General features: G+C 44.0%; 1 protein-coding gene across 1 annotated transcript in view; it reads left to right on the forward strand.

Moving 5' to 3' along the window:
- Window positions 1–15,093, forward strand: part of ARL3 (ADP ribosylation factor like GTPase 3) — an 84,490-nt gene extending 69,397 nt beyond the window's left edge. Inside the window, exon 6 of the mRNA XM_068257547.1 lies at window positions 14,694–15,093. Within this exon, the coding sequence (XP_068113648.1) occupies window positions 14,694–14,741 (48 nt within the window). The 3' untranslated portion in view covers window positions 14,742–15,093. The remainder of the gene's footprint in view (window positions 1–14,693) is intronic.
- The last annotated feature ends 475 nt before the right edge of the window (window positions 15,094–15,568 follow it).

A 15,568-nucleotide genomic window follows, 5' to 3' on the forward strand; every position in this document is an offset into this window, starting at 1 on the left:
CCGGACATTCTCCTTCAGGATTTTTTGATAGACAGTAGAATTCATGGTTCCATCTATCACAGCAAGCCTTTCAGGTCCTGACACAGCAAAACAACCCCAGACCATCACACTACCACCACCATATTTGACTGTTGGTATGATGTTCTTTTGCTGAAATGCTGTGTTACTTCTACGCCAGATATAACGGGACACGCACCTTCCAAAAAGTTCAACTTTTGTCTCGTCGGTCCACAAGGTATTTTCCCAAAAGTCTTGGCAATCATTGAGATGGTTTTTTAGCAAAATTGAGACGAGCCTTAATGTTTTTTTTGCTTAAAAGTGGTTTGCGCCTTGGATATCTGCCATGCAGGCCGTTTTTGCCCAGTCTCTTTGTTATGGTGGAGTCGTGAACACTGACCTTAATTGAGGCAAGTGAGGCCTACAGTTTTTTAGATGTTGTCCTGGGGTCTTTTGTGGCCTCTCGGATGAGTTTTCTCTGCGCTCTTGGGGTAGTTTTGGTTGGCCGGCCTCTCCTGGGAAGGTTCATCACTGTTCCATGTTTTTGCCAATTGTGGATAATGGCTCTCACTGTGGTTCGCTGGAGTCCCAAAGCTTTAGAAATGGCTTTATAACCTTTACCAGACTGATAGATCTCAATTACAGTACTTTTGTTCTCATTTGTTCCTGAATTTCTTTGGATCTTGGCATGATGTCTAGCTTTTGAGGTGCTTTTAGTCTACTTCTCTGTGTCAGATAGCTCCTATTTAAGTGATTTCTTGATTGAAACAGGTGTGGCAGTAATCAGGCCTGGGGGTGACTAGAGAAATTGAACTCGGGTGTGATAAACCACAGTTAAGTTATTTTTTAACAAGGGGGGCAATCACTTTTTCACACAGGGCCATGTAGATTTGGAGTTTTTTTTTCTCACTAAATAATGAAAACCATCATTTAAAACTGCATTTTGTGTTCAATTATGTTATCTTTGACTAATAGTTAACGGCTTTTGATGAGCAGAAACATTTAAGTGTGACAAGCATGCAAAAGAATAAGAAATCAGGAAGGGGGCAAATAGTTTTTCACACCACTGTATATTGAATGTTTAACACCAGCCCGAAATACCTGCATTTTAATCGCGTGCAGTCATGTGACTCCTGCTGCTCCTTGTGTTGGACAAATGCTTGCCGGGTACTCCTAGCAGTCCCCTGCATCCTCCCTGCCTGAGGTGCTACCTTCCTTTCATCTCTTTTCTGTCTCCTGAATGTTGGCGGTGGTTATTAACATAGCCACGCCTTCCAGAAAGCAACATTACACTGACATTGGAGGAGAAAGGAACAACAAGGATATTTGCAGTCATTTTTAAAACCTTGGTTATTAACAGTCTGGTTATGGTTCTATGTAAATCTACATGACGTGCAGGCCAGCAGACATAATGAGGTAGCTTTGTTGCTGTTTAGAAGTGGAGCAATTTTGCTCTAGTATTTATGCTCATCTGACAGCCTGGTGAGGATTCTTATGCGCTCTGTGCCCGTATATTGGCAGATGGCCAGCAGATTCGACCATTCGATAGACTGATCAAATCTGGGCTGTTGCCACTGTAATGTACACAGATTTCCAGTAGATTTCAGTATGAAATCTGTGCAGCCACCTCCACCTGTCAGGCCCCCAGGTCTCCCCTATGTAATTTGCACCCCACAGGCTCGTGGTGAATATGGGAGTAGAACCTAAGCTCACCTATTTGCCCACGCACCTCCTCCAATGTTCCGTGTCTTCTGTCCATCGCCACCAGGGGGGGCGCCTCTACCCCACAACGCAACAACATGTATGCGACCTTGTACATGTCATAAGGTCCTAGGCACCCACGGCATAGAATAGACCCTGGACATTGGAGAAGGCGTGCATGCATACAGCATGTGTTCCATAATGTTGCCATAATGGGCAACGTCCATCTAGCTATTGAGCTGTTGATGTTGTTAAGAAGGGAAGGGTGGGGTAGAATTGCAGCAAGACTGATTATAATTAGAACGTTGCATATGCCACACTTATTCGGCAGAAATCAGGAATGTGCACAGGCAGATAATATTTAGAAGTTAATATATGCTGATCTTGGCATATATCTTCCATACAAGACCCTTTTGGCAGCCAATTGAGGGGGCGGGGGGTGTCACACAGTCATCCTTTTGATAAGCATGTTCTTTTTCCTATAAAAATCACTATCTGCATCCTACAAAACTCTCCATGCCTTTGATGGTTACAAGCATGCCTGCAAGGTCTGTTTTACCTTCTAATTCAGGCAACAAGGATGCCAGCGGTGATGTGGTTAGGCACTCTAAGCAGTCCAGGTTTATGGTGGTGGAACCCCTGGAGCAGACAGATGGTAAATCTTCAGTTCTGTCAGATGTGATTGATGTTCTCACCTACAACTCAGTATAGATGACTCTCAAAGGGAGAACCCCAAGAAAGGGGGTCGTCTAAATTAAATTGAATTCCAAACTTGTAATTCCAAACTAGGAGTTTCCTTCTTAAAGGGCACTTCCAGATTCCATCATAAATCCCTTGCTTTTGGGCATCAAAGGTGGGGATGAGTCTCTTGTCTTGAATCAAAAGAAGATGTTGATTTCATATCAGCAATTTTTATCTCACAGGCAAGGTAACCTTAAAGAGAACCTGTACTGAGTAAAAATATTTAAAATAAACACATGAGGTAACTTCAAATGAACATTACATAGTTACCTTGCCATCAGTTCCTCTCAGAGGCTCACCATTTTCTTCTGACAATAATCCCTTCCAGTTCTGATAATAATTTGTCAGATCTGAAATATATCAGTTGCTGTCAGTAAAATATCAGTTGCTGTCAGTTATAGCTGAGAGGAAAACTGATGTACCAGGTAATGTCCATGTTTTCCTATGGCTCAAGTGGGCGATGTTACAGTTTAACTGTGTGCTGACCAGAAAGCTGTTATGGGTAATGGCTATTTTCAAAATGTAGGAAGGAAAATTCCCTTGATCACAGTGAACAAACAGGACGTGGGACAGGAGAAAGACACAGAGGAGTAGACTACACGGGAGGTAAGTATGACTTGTGTATGCTTATTTTGACTTTTAATTTTCAGTTCAGGTTTTCTTTAAGGGCTCTTTTCCACTATGAATTGCGATCGCGATTGCAATCGCGTTTTAATTTCCACCATGCGATTGAGCTACTATACTCATAGTATAGCTCAATCGCATACAAAACGCGGCAGGACGACTATTGCGCTTTGACCAAAATCGCATCGCAATCGGATCGCACTAATGGAAATTGCTGCTGCAGTTTCCATTAGATTAAAGTACCTTGCGATTCTTGCGATTTGTGATCAGAATCAAATCGCAAATCGCAGGGTAGTGGAAAAAGGCCTTTAAACTGCATTTTTTTTTATCCAGTTGAATCATGCAAATACTTACTTGCGTTGAACTATTGCTAGCTCTCAGTGCTGGTGATAATTACAATTTGGCGGTTACTGCCTTGAAAATGCTGTAATAGTTAGCCCCTTACAATACTTTCCATCAGAATGAAAGCATTTTTCCCGCTATGCTCAGGGTTGGTCAGTCACATTGCTCAGCAATGCAACTGTGTTACAGAGGTACACCCTACATGTTTCTGGCATCGTCCTGCCTCAGGTATACTGTCCTCACGAGTCTGAGATATGACTTTGCTGAAGTAATAGCACCAGGTTGACAGAAACATGACAAACGGTTTAAACAATATGTTTCATATTGAGGCATTTGTTCATGTATCTGAATTAAACAGTATTCAGGTTGAGGGCTCATTTCCACTAAGAGTCGCAGCAGTTTCCGATTCGGCCGCAGCCCGATTAATGGCACAGCTATAGCATTTTGGCTGCGGGCTGCAGAAATCTGCAGCGTGCCGTCCACATTCCCACCGCAATACTTTTCTGCTCAATAACAGTAAAAGCATTATTTGCTGTTCTGCTTGTTTAGACGTCTGTCTGAACCAGCCCTAAAGAAGACCTATACTGTGTGATTATGAAACATGTACTTTCTGACTTTTGTTCTTAAAAAAAAAAAAAAAAAAAAAAAGCTTTAATTGCCTTATAATGTTCATGCTGGGTTGTTTCAGCACTTTACCAGCGATCATTAAAGTGCTGTAAAAATGTATTTCTATGGGATCATTCTCACTGCAGTGTTAGCAAAATGGGTGCAGCATTTTGATCGCAATGCGATTCTGGTTCCATCAAAAATTGCAGAATGCAATAGCTAAAAAAAAAAAAAAAAAAATCGCAGAAAATTTATAATGCTTATTTTTTTGCGACCGGAGTCTGAACCAGACCTTAGACCTTCACAACCGTGAACAAAAATTCCTAGAGATTTTGCATGACTTTTCTAGCAATGTTTTGGCGATTGTGTTTGAAGATTCTAGTTCTAGGGAATGAGAATTGCAACATAATCGCAAGAAAAAAGCTGCATGCAGCGCGTTTGCGATCGACAATAATTGCATTCGCTGCAGTGAGAGTAATCCCATAGGATTACTTGTGCAACAACACTTTGCTGACCCCCGGGCATCAGCTAATTGTGGGAGAAAAGCGCCCGAGTGTGAATGGGCCCTTAAGCTATGTGCACATTATAAATCGCCAGCGCTATTGCAAGCACTTTTTTTTTAATCTCCTTTCCCTGCGCTTTCCGCTTTTGCAGGTTGATTCTTTTTTTCACTTCCTGTCGTCAGTCAGGAAGTGAACTCTTTCACCCGGAAATGAATAAATACAATGTATTTATTAACCTCCTGAGCGGTATGGACGAGCTCAGCTCGTCCATCACCGCCGGAGGCTGCCGCTCAGGCCCTACTGGGCCGATTTTTCCTCAAATAAAAAGCAGCACACGCAGCCGGCACTTTGCCAGCCGCGTGTGCTGCCTGATCGCCGCCGCTCTGCGGCGATCCGCCGCGAGCAGCAGCGAAAGAGGGTCCCCCCAGCCGCCCGAGCCCTGCGCAGCCGGACCAATCAGTTCCGGCCAGCGCTAAGGGCTGGATCGGAGGCGGCTGACGTCAGGACGTCGGCTGACGTCCATGACGTCACTCCAATGCGACGAGGAAAGCCAAACAAGGAAGGCTGCTCATTGCGGCCTTCCTTGTTTATTCTGGGCGCCGGAGGCGATCGGAAGAACGCCTCCGGAGCGCCCTCTAGTGGGCTTTCATGCAGCCAACTTTCAGTTGGCTGCATGAAATAGTTTTTTTTTTATTAAAAAAAACCCCTCCCGCAGCCTCCCTGGCGATCTCAATAGAACGCCGGGGAGGTTAATAGAAGCGCTCTGGAAATCGCTATACAAACTGCTTTTAGATTTCCCTATACCTTCCATTGAGCCAAAGCGCTCAGAAAATGGTACAGGCAGCTCTTTTGAAAGCTGATCTCAAGCGAACCACTCATATGTGAACACGTTCATAGGGAATCATTGCACACGCACTTTTAGGCTGATTTCTAAAATCGCCAGTGCTTAAAAGAATACGCAAACGCTCATAGTGTGAACAAGCCCTAACTGACTTTTGGGCTTCAGTAGTTGCACACCTCTGCAATGAGTATGCAGCTAGTTAAGTGATAAATAACCAGGGTTGATTTAGAACGCCTGTTGCGTATTCTTCCTGAGCTGGTAGCTCTGAAAGATTGAAAAGCAAGGATCACCATGCAAGCGATTGTAGCGTGAGGTCAGCAATGGGCGTATTCAAACACACAGTGCATGCCTGCTATAATAACATGCTGCAGCTCCCTTTGTCCTTACACTAATCCATAGCACTCTATAGAGCTCATGCTGTTGAGCAGACCATATTTAATAGCTGTGAGTGTATATAGTAGATAGATGAGCTGAGGAGGCTGTGCAGAGAGGCCAGCGTTGTTTATGGAATAAGTGCACAGAGTAGGAGGAAGGTGTCAGCACATCTTTATTGTTTTAAGCTGGATCAGCTGTTCTGAATGAGTCTTCGAAACCACATTGAAAATTAATGAAGGGCCTTGTCTCATGTTTGGCATGATGGCTGTTGATACGGTCAGATGGATATCAGGCTACAGAGCCATGGGATGACTTCATTCCAGAGACGCATCTGATACTCCAGCAGATTTCTCTCCACTCTCATTGCTCACCGCAGCCAGTAGGTAGCTGGGAAAATGTGTGCAGGATAGATATTTTATTGATTATAATGCTGGGTAATGGTGAATGCAGATAGCGCGGTCTCAGGGATGAGGTCAGACTTAACTGCTTCCTCGGATTCCTGCAAATGCCACGTTTGTCTTGTATGTTATAAAAATATGATAAAGGACAACTCCAGGCAGCATGAAAACAGTCCCCCAGCCTCCATTCAGAATGTATCCACCTAAATATTACAAAAGGGTGTTCTTATCTCTAATTTAAAGTTTAACTCCACTGCTGTAAGCACTGCAAGGATTGTAGCATACTTTGCTGAAACAGCCCATCTCTTATGTAGTATTTGCGCTTGTGACTGCACACACCTGGTGAGTAAAAATGTCAAATCAGAAATTTGGATTGTTGATTATATATATTATGTAGTCCGCAACTTACAAACAACTCGCCAATATGAATGGCCAAAATGTGAAATCTGTGTGGGAACAAATCGAATATTTCAAGAAGGCCTTGTAGTTTTTAAGAAGCTCAATTTAAAAATAAATCAAAGAAATTGTTTTTTAAACCAGTGAAATGACATTTTGCTGTTGTACACCGAGGTCACAGGGAGACAAATTCCCTGGGGGGTAGGCAGAGGTGGCATAGAGGGGGGACACTGGAGGCGCAGAGGAGGTGCAAGGGACAGAGATGGCACAGTGCTTTGATTTATGGGCAAATTCAGAACAAATCTGCAGTCCCTATTTCATTAGTTAACCAGGAACTACCTGTACTCCATCCTAACAACTGCAGAACTCTGAGCTGAGTAGTTTGGTCTATCACTGTTGGTTGGTTGAATCCAATGCACAATAAGCGCCTTCCTAGCATAAAAGCATAGTATAACTGCAGAACTTACTGCCTAGGCTGGCTTCATAGCTTTAAATATATAAAACGTACAGGTACCTTTACAGTGCACCTGCACCAGTTGGAAATATGACCACATTTCCCAGGATTCATAAAGTTGACTGTTAGCTGCAAATAATGAGCTACCATCGGGCTGATTCTGGCTACCACCATCTCTGAAAATGCAGATGCGTAAAATCCCATACCGCAAACACAAGAAATGTGTGAATGAATGTGATTTTTTTTTTTTTGGGGGGGGGGGGGGGGTGATTTTGTTTGCATTTGCGATTCTGTGAGCCTGTGTAGCAGTTGTCCCAAATCCTACTGGATCCCTTGCTGTGGCAGGAGGGAGGGCCTCCGCCTGAAATTAGTTACATTAATGTTTATACTAATCTTAATATTAAAGTAACATTGAAGTGAAAATGTATGATATAATAAATTGTATGTGTAGTATAGATAATTAATAGACCGTTAGTAGCAAAGAAAAGAGTCTCGTTTTTATTTTCAGGTATATAACTTTTTTTTTTTTTTTATAGCTTTGCATCATTCTATCATATTTGAAATTAACAACCCACACTGTATTTTAAACTAGGAAACACAGCAGGGCTATTGACCCTTTCAACTTCCCTGCAGTAAAAAGGGCGTTGTTCTCTCACTCACCTGGCCCATTCCATCATGTGCAGTTCTATTGACCCTCCCCCCTCTATAGCAACACAACGTGCCGCTAGCATGGAGTCTAGAAACACATTGAGTCCTGATCCCAGCAGGTGGCAAAATTTAAAGGTTTGTATGCACTTTACAGCTGGGATTATTATCCTATTTGAGGTCTTTGTTGGGAATAGGGGGGTGATATTCCGTAACAGCAGCTTTAGCACAACAAATGCACGGTAAGGTGGAACTACTACTCCCCATAAAACAGAATAAAGGGCTGGCTCACACAGGCATCTAAAAGCGGCAGTTGCGTCATTTATTGTTCCAGCGCTCCCCATTCAAATGTATAGCATTATAAATAAAACAGGATTTTTAAGCAATGGTTGCGGCTTTACAATCGCTGTGCTAGATCCCCTCATCTTGGTCTGGATGCAGCATCTAGGATCCGGCTATGTTCTGCGCTTCCGTGTGCCCTAGAAGGCTGTAAACACATTGATGGGATGACCGGAACCGATGCTGAACGCTTTTCTGCTCTGTTTCAGAAAACCGTCAGCTGAACGAGACACCATCAGAAGCACGGTGACCCGCCCCTTACAGTAATTGTATTTGTGCCCCTTACTCTAAATAGCCATATGCTGCTGCACAAGTTTATACTGTATATTCAAAAATACGCATATCTGGTACCGCCCACATATTTTTTAGCTTTTTTTATGATTTTTACTTCAATTTTAAAATACTTTGACAGATGGTTTAAAAAAAAAAAAAAAAAAAAAAAAAAGACTGTGTCCCTTTAATTCATTACCTGTTACAGCCTATCAATCCATTTTGTGGGCCATGCACTAGGCGTATGATTAGCACAGCAGCATCTTCACCGAGCCTCCATCTGTCACCACCTACTTCCATCTGCCTCCATAGTGACTGAGCTAGTGGGGTTTGGTGTAGATTATTGTTTACAGTCTTCTGGTTCTGATTTGAAATAATCCTCCCATACGGAATGAAGGGTACGTTTCATGCTGCGCTCTTCCCCTAGCAGAGCACTATGCCAGGTATTGCTCTCCTGGAAAATGATTCTAGTGTGACGTTCCAGAGATGTTATCTGACGCTTGCGTACACCTGTCTGCTGAGCGGCTGCATTATGATGTACCAGGCTTTGGTATGCTTCAGGAGAACTATTATGTTGCTCCAAAGATGTTATCTGGATCTGGGTACACCTGTTTTCTAAGTAATTACCTAATTGCACTTCATAACCCTGAATGTCTTTTTGTCCCTAGATATCCACACATGGTGCTTGTGCTCCTTTCTTGTTCCTGTCAGCCTTTGTCGTGCAATTTATCAGCTGTGCAGTCAGAAAAAGCAGTTCAGCCCCCATCTAATATGCTCTGTGACAGCTCAGTAGGTTCTTCCATGCATCGTACAGTAGCCGCACAACCTGACCAGCACAAAAGGTCTCTTACCAGCTTGATTGTTGTATATTACAGGCATTCTCCAGTCTATATCAAACCTTGCAGAGTTATTCAGAGTTAAAGGGAACCTGAAGTAATAGGGATAAGAAGGCTGCCATATTAATTTCCTTTTAAACAATACCAGTTGCCTGGCAGTTCTGTTGATCTTTCTGGCTGCAAGAGTGTCTGAATCACACACCTGACACAAGCATGCAGCTAATAGACTTCAGTCAGAAACATCTGATCGGAAGCAGAAAAAAAAAGGGTGTCGGCGACTAGTGGACAAAAAAGGCGCCGACATAAACTCTAATGCATTTATTGCGAATACAGCGCCCAAAGCAGAAAAAAAGGTGCACGATAAATATCGTTAACAACATTAGAACATTCAAGTTTTTGAAATATGTTAGTTTTGCTCATATTATTTAGTTTGTACATACGGATTTTAAGTTATCAAAAATATTATTGTTTTTATGTGCGTAAGGGTGTTTCTACAGGGGGAATGGTTAGGGTTAGGCACCACCAGGGGGGTGGTTAGGTTTAGACACCACCCGGGGGAGAACTTATGGTTAAGCAACACCGGGGGGAGGGGTGTTAGGGTTAGGCACCACTGGGGGGGGGGGGTGTTTAGGGTTAGGCACCACTGGGGGTGGTGGTTAGGTTTAGGCACCACCAGGGGAGGGTTCTGTGTGAGAGTAGGGTTGGATTAAGCTGTATGGTTAATTTACGTAACGATTTTTAACGTTAATATCTTTTCATTATCTGGTTTAAACTGGTATTAATCATTAACTAATTTCATTAACGATGCTTGTTATTAAGATTTAATTATCCACTGGCGCCAATTCAGCGGTGTTAGGGCTGGTTCACACGGGCGTCTGCTGAGCTTTTGCTTGGCATTGCGTTCAAACGCCAGCGTTTAAACACCAGCGTTTAAAAGCTAGCTTTTGAAAGCTTTTGAAAAGCGTTCAAGGCTAGCAGTTCTGGTCTCTGCTATTGTTTCCTCGCGTTTACTGCCTCTGAAAGCAGCATGTTGCTTTTGTGACTAGACGCAACGCTGGGATCTACTGCCAGGCTTTCATGAAAGCCTGCAAAAGCCAGCTCTAAACGCTCCCATTCACTTGCATGGTATGGCAGTAGATCCCAAAAAACGCTGCGTCTGAAACGCTGCGTTAAACGCCACAAAAATGCCCATCTGAACCAGCCCTAACTGATGCGCCTTGTTGCTATGCGGCGGTTGGGGTGCAGACACATGTGGACGCATTCATTGCGGTGGGCGGGGGATCAGTGCAAATGATGGTATTGGCGTCGCAGGGGTGAGTAGATTCGACGGGTGGATTGCTTAGGGGTTGGGGGCTCCCGTACACACACCTGGTTAATGGCTGAGGCGGTTGTTATCGCCCGCCACAGCTGACTTAAGTCAGGCATGTGTACGGTCTGTAGTTAGTGACCAGGACTATGTACGCTGTGAAGTGCTGCAGAAGCTGTCTGCACTATATAAATACACAATAGTTTCAATAATAACACTGTTACTTCCACTGCCAAATTTGTATTGCTCAGTGCAGTACACAGCTATCTAGCCACTCGTAACATTCTGTTCCTGCACATAGTTCCCCAAACACTCCCCTTTTCTGCAGCACTAATCATGCTTAATGGGCAGAGTAGTCTTTCAGGATGGAACATTGATTGAAAGAACATTTATTTTTTTAATAAATATTAGAATTTTTTTTTTTTATTTAGCATCTAATTTATTGCACTATTGTGAGGTGTATTGGGTACATTCAGTCAGTCAGTCCCAAACAACTTAGAAAATAATGTATTTTCCAATTTACGGTGATTAATGTTTCAGCACCACCCCCACCACTCAACTACAAAAGGTGCCCAGCAGCAGAACTGTTCATTGTAATGTAAAAAGATCTTGGCCAACAGCACTTTCAGATCTGAGGCCATAAAACAGGAAGCTGGTGCTGGAGCACTGAGGGCCTCAATTAAAAAAAAAAATCTTTTGTTTTTATTCCAAAGCACCTTTGAAACTTTATGTCAAACACTGTCAAAGTTCACCTTTATTTTCATTGTCTGCATAAAACGTAAGTAGAGCATTCCTTTCTCAATTATGTTTAATTGCTTTTTTTTTTTACCTACCATACTTTATGCTTCTCTGCTGCCTGGCCTACTGTTTTCAAGCATCACTGGATATGCCCACACAGGAAGCCACTTACTAGCAGAGAACAAAATGGCTGCTGTATTCCAATCATGGCTGTGACAGTCGTGCGCATTGCAGGTTAAACTCAGAAGTCTGAAGAGTGCTTATTTTGTATTTTTTGCTAGTGTTATACCCATCCTTCCACTAAATGCAGGATTGTAAATAAGTGAGTATGTGAGGAATGAAACAGAACTACAGAGCAGTTTTGAATATGGAGAAAATGTTAGTGTTTTTAATTAATAAGTATTTCTGACGGCACAGGAGAAAAGCTGGTACATTTTCAAATGTTATCTGTTTGCTAGATATGGATACTTACCAAAGTAGCAGGATCATCCAGACGCTTCCCAGATACTCTCCAAGCCTGCCATTGCGCTCATACACATCGGGGGCATGGCCACAGTGGGCTGCAGAAGGATCTGAAAAGCGTCTGTACTATTCCTACTACAAGTACGTATCAATTCTGTGTGCTTACTTGAGCGCCAGATGATTCCAAGAGTTAAAATATTGGCAATATACTGTATTATTACCAATATTCAACTATTGGCTTCCACACTACCTACCTACAACTACCTACAGTCAAAATTCTTCTCTGAAAGTTTTATATCAGGGTGAGTAATATGTAAATTAATATTCTTGCTGAGAGGTGGTCTCTCTGTTAAGGGCCAGTGCACACCAAAAAGCTGTTTTTGAAGTGGTTTTTCAGAGCAATTCTAGGCTTGTTTGAAGCAATTTTTGGGAGCGCTGAAAATGCAGTTTTTACAGCAGGTAGCCTCTTGTGGTGTAATTTTTCATCACATGCTCTGTTGATATTACCTGGTCTGCTTCCGTTTGCTTTAAAGGACACTTGAAGTGAGATGGTTATGGAGGTTGCCATATGTATTAGCAAATAAATATGGCAGCTTCCATATTCCTGTCACTTCAGGTTTCCTTTAAAGGACATGTCGGAAGAAAAATAAATAAAACAGATCTAATTACCTGGGGCTTTCTTCAGACCCTAGCAGCCGATCCGTCCCTTGCCACAGCTCCACTGTCCCCTCCGTTGCTGATGCCGACCTCGCCAGGTCGGCATCTTTTGCTTGAGGTCACGCCGCTCGTGATCGTGCTCATGTGGCTTGCAGCGTTCTGCGGCCGTGTGCTTGCGCAGGTGCAGAAGATGCCGACCTAGTAAGGTCGGCAACTGCAACGGAGGGGACACTGAAGCTGCGGCAAGGGACAGATCAGCTGCTAGGGGCTGGAGGAAGCCCCAGGTAAGTAGATCTGGTTTTTTTGTCCTCGAAGGTTTCCTTTAAAGGATACCACAGCCCAAAGGCTGTGGTAAAATCAAAGTTGCAATGTGGAGGGAAAGAAAGATACATACTTACCGCTTCCCTCGTTCCCTGCCGACGGGTCCCGCTCATCTGTTACAGCTCCCGGTACCGACCCGACTCTCCTGACCCTTCACCCGGACATACTGTGCTGCGCATGCGCAGTATGTCACTATACTCTTCGCTTCTGCCGTCGCATCGTGACGGCAGAAGTACGGACACTCCCCCGCCTCCTCCTCTCCCAGCGTGTGCGCTCCAATCTAAAGCTAGCGTGACATGCTGGCTGGAGTTCGCACTGGGATAATCGATGTGGAGAGAGCGGAGGGGGGGTAAATTAAAAAAAAAACACTGCCGGCTGGAGGGAGGGAGCGAGTGAGTGGGCGGGCGAGTGGGCGGGCAGGCAGCGAGTGGGCGGCGAGCAGGCAGCGGCAGTACAGCCCAACCATTCTGTACATAGATGCAATGACCTCTATGGTACAGCGAGAAAATTGTCCCCACATTTATCTCTGCATATGTGCATGTATATACATGTGTATATATACATGTACACACATGTATATACATGCACATATGCAGAGATAAATGTGGGGATAATTTTCTCGCTGTACCATAGATGTCATTGCATCTATGTACAGAATGGTTGGGCTGTACTGCCGCTGCCTGCTCGCCGCCCACTCGCTGCCTGCCCGCCCACTTGCCCGCCCACTCACTCGCTCCCTCCCTCCAGCCGGCAGTGTCTTTTTTTTAACTTACTCCCCCTCCGCTCTCTCCACATCGATTATCCCAGTGCGAACTCCAGCCAGCATGTCACGCTAGCTTTAGATTGGAGCGCACACGCTGGGAGAGGAGGAGGCGGGGGAGTGTCCGTACTTCTGCCGTCACGATGCGACGGCAGAAGCGAAGAGTATAGTGACATACTGCGCATGCGCAGCACAGTATGTCCGGGTGAAGGGTCAGGAGAGTCGGGTCGGTACCGGGAGCTGTAACAGATGAGCGGGACCCGTCGGCAGGGAACGAGGGAAGCGGTAAGTATGTATCTTTCTTTCCCTCCGCATTGCAACTTTGATTTTACCACAGCCTTTGGGCTGTGGTATCCTTTAAAGAACAACTGTTAGCCATCATATGCCCCCCACAATGCTTGCTCTACTTGCATATCAGATGTAATGCACGGTCCACGTTTTGGTTTCTTTTAATTTTCAATTCATATTATTTTCCTGGCAGGGGCCATCTTGTTCCCTCCAGGTTAAAGAATCTCCCCCTCCTCCTCGCACTGATTCAGAGCACAGCAGGGAGGATAAAGGCAGCAGGCAGAGACTCGCCTAATAATGTATCCAAGTGCTGGCATTCCCATCTGTTCTGAGGCAGTGCAGAAAGTATAGAAGGGAACTGCAGCGCCTGGAACCATTATTCAGGGAGTCTGTGTGCAGCTCCTTTATCCTTCCCCAATATTCAGCACAGGAAAGAGGGAGAATTCTGCGGACGGCAGATGCAGCAGAGAGGGAGCCCACATGCCTCTGGAGGAGGGGGGCCGAGGGGGAGGGGGACAGTGACAGGAGACAGCCCCCAGATGCCCCTCCCTGCGCACTAACGCGGCTGAAGCATAGAGAGTGAAGGGGAGAGCAGGTGGCCAATCACAGCGCAGAGAGGTGAGTGACAGAGGCTTCAGCCAATCAGGCGGATGCACCATAGCATGTCACTTCTCTTTTGCGTCTGCGTTAGTCTGCGTACCATCTTAGAGCCTGGGGGCATAGGGAGAGAAGGAGCACAGTAAGATTGATTTTAAAGTTTGGATTTGCCTGGTTAGCATCCTCTTGACTATTGTAATAGCTTGCAGTAGAAAATTAATTTTGTATTTAATGCCTAACAGTTACTCTTTAAGAGCAAGCTTGTGTCTGAACAAAATGCTTTAGAATATAAAAATGATCCGTGTTGTGTACATGACAAAAAGATAACATTGTCTGAGTTGGAAATAAAGCAGTAATTTGTGGCCCCAACATAGCGAGGGGAGTCCATGAATACAGTGCTTTTCGTTTCTTACTTGGAATGGAAGTGAGGTAGTGAATTTCAGCCGCATTTAAATGGTGCCTAGCATGTGATTAACCTGCCTGTCTCTTTCTCTAGGACGGCATGAACTGGGTCTGCAAAAATGTGAATGCAAAGAAGAAATAATGGCCGGGATAGAGCCATGGAAACACACAAGACTTCTCTACCACCAACATTCTTTTCACGTGCAGAGGACTCTGAGGTCACAGCTAACCTCTCCCTGGTCACCGGACAACACAAACACTCTCTGCTGGCCTACAGTAGCTCATTGCAAACAAAGCATGTCTAAACAGTTTTTTAGCCTAAATGCCATGTATTTAATCTTTTCAATGAATTAGTGATGTATTTTAGACTCCAGTGTAACTGAAGATCTACTGTAGGTGCAGAAAAAGATTCCATGTTTAATGCCTTTTGTACTATTTCTTGGCGTCAGTGGGTTACATAGGAATACCATTAAATAGAAGCTGCTCTGTAATAATGCTCAGATGACCCATTTCACACTACAGGTGAGAAAGTGGGGTGAGGGGGGAATGTTTTTTTTTGTGGGGGGAGGGGTTAATTAATCACTTCACTTTTTGTCTCCGTTAATGTTGTTTCCATTGGACCTACACAATTTTAGCTGCCTTTTGTTGCTATTTATTTTAGCGTTTCAGATGAAGGTACTTATCCCAAGTGTATTCCATGACATGTGGTGGTCACTTATAGCATCCAGATTCCAGCTGTGTTTTTGTTTTCTTTTATTTTGTTATGACAATTAAACAAGGCTCTTGGCAACATCTCCACTTTCCATTCATATGATCGTGTACCTAAAATCAAGCGTGGTTAACATAACTGTGGGGCATAAAATCAAAAATCAATACTTTATTTTTATCTGTTAAACAAGTAATAAGGATGCTAACCATACAATCCAAAAGTTAAAAATCACTTTTACTTGTTGATAAATGATTATTCCC

This window comes from Hyperolius riggenbachi, chromosome 10 (genome assembly GCF_040937935.1).
Source record: "Hyperolius riggenbachi isolate aHypRig1 chromosome 10, aHypRig1.pri, whole genome shotgun sequence".
Lineage (NCBI taxonomy): Eukaryota > Metazoa > Chordata > Amphibia > Anura > Hyperoliidae > Hyperolius > Hyperolius riggenbachi.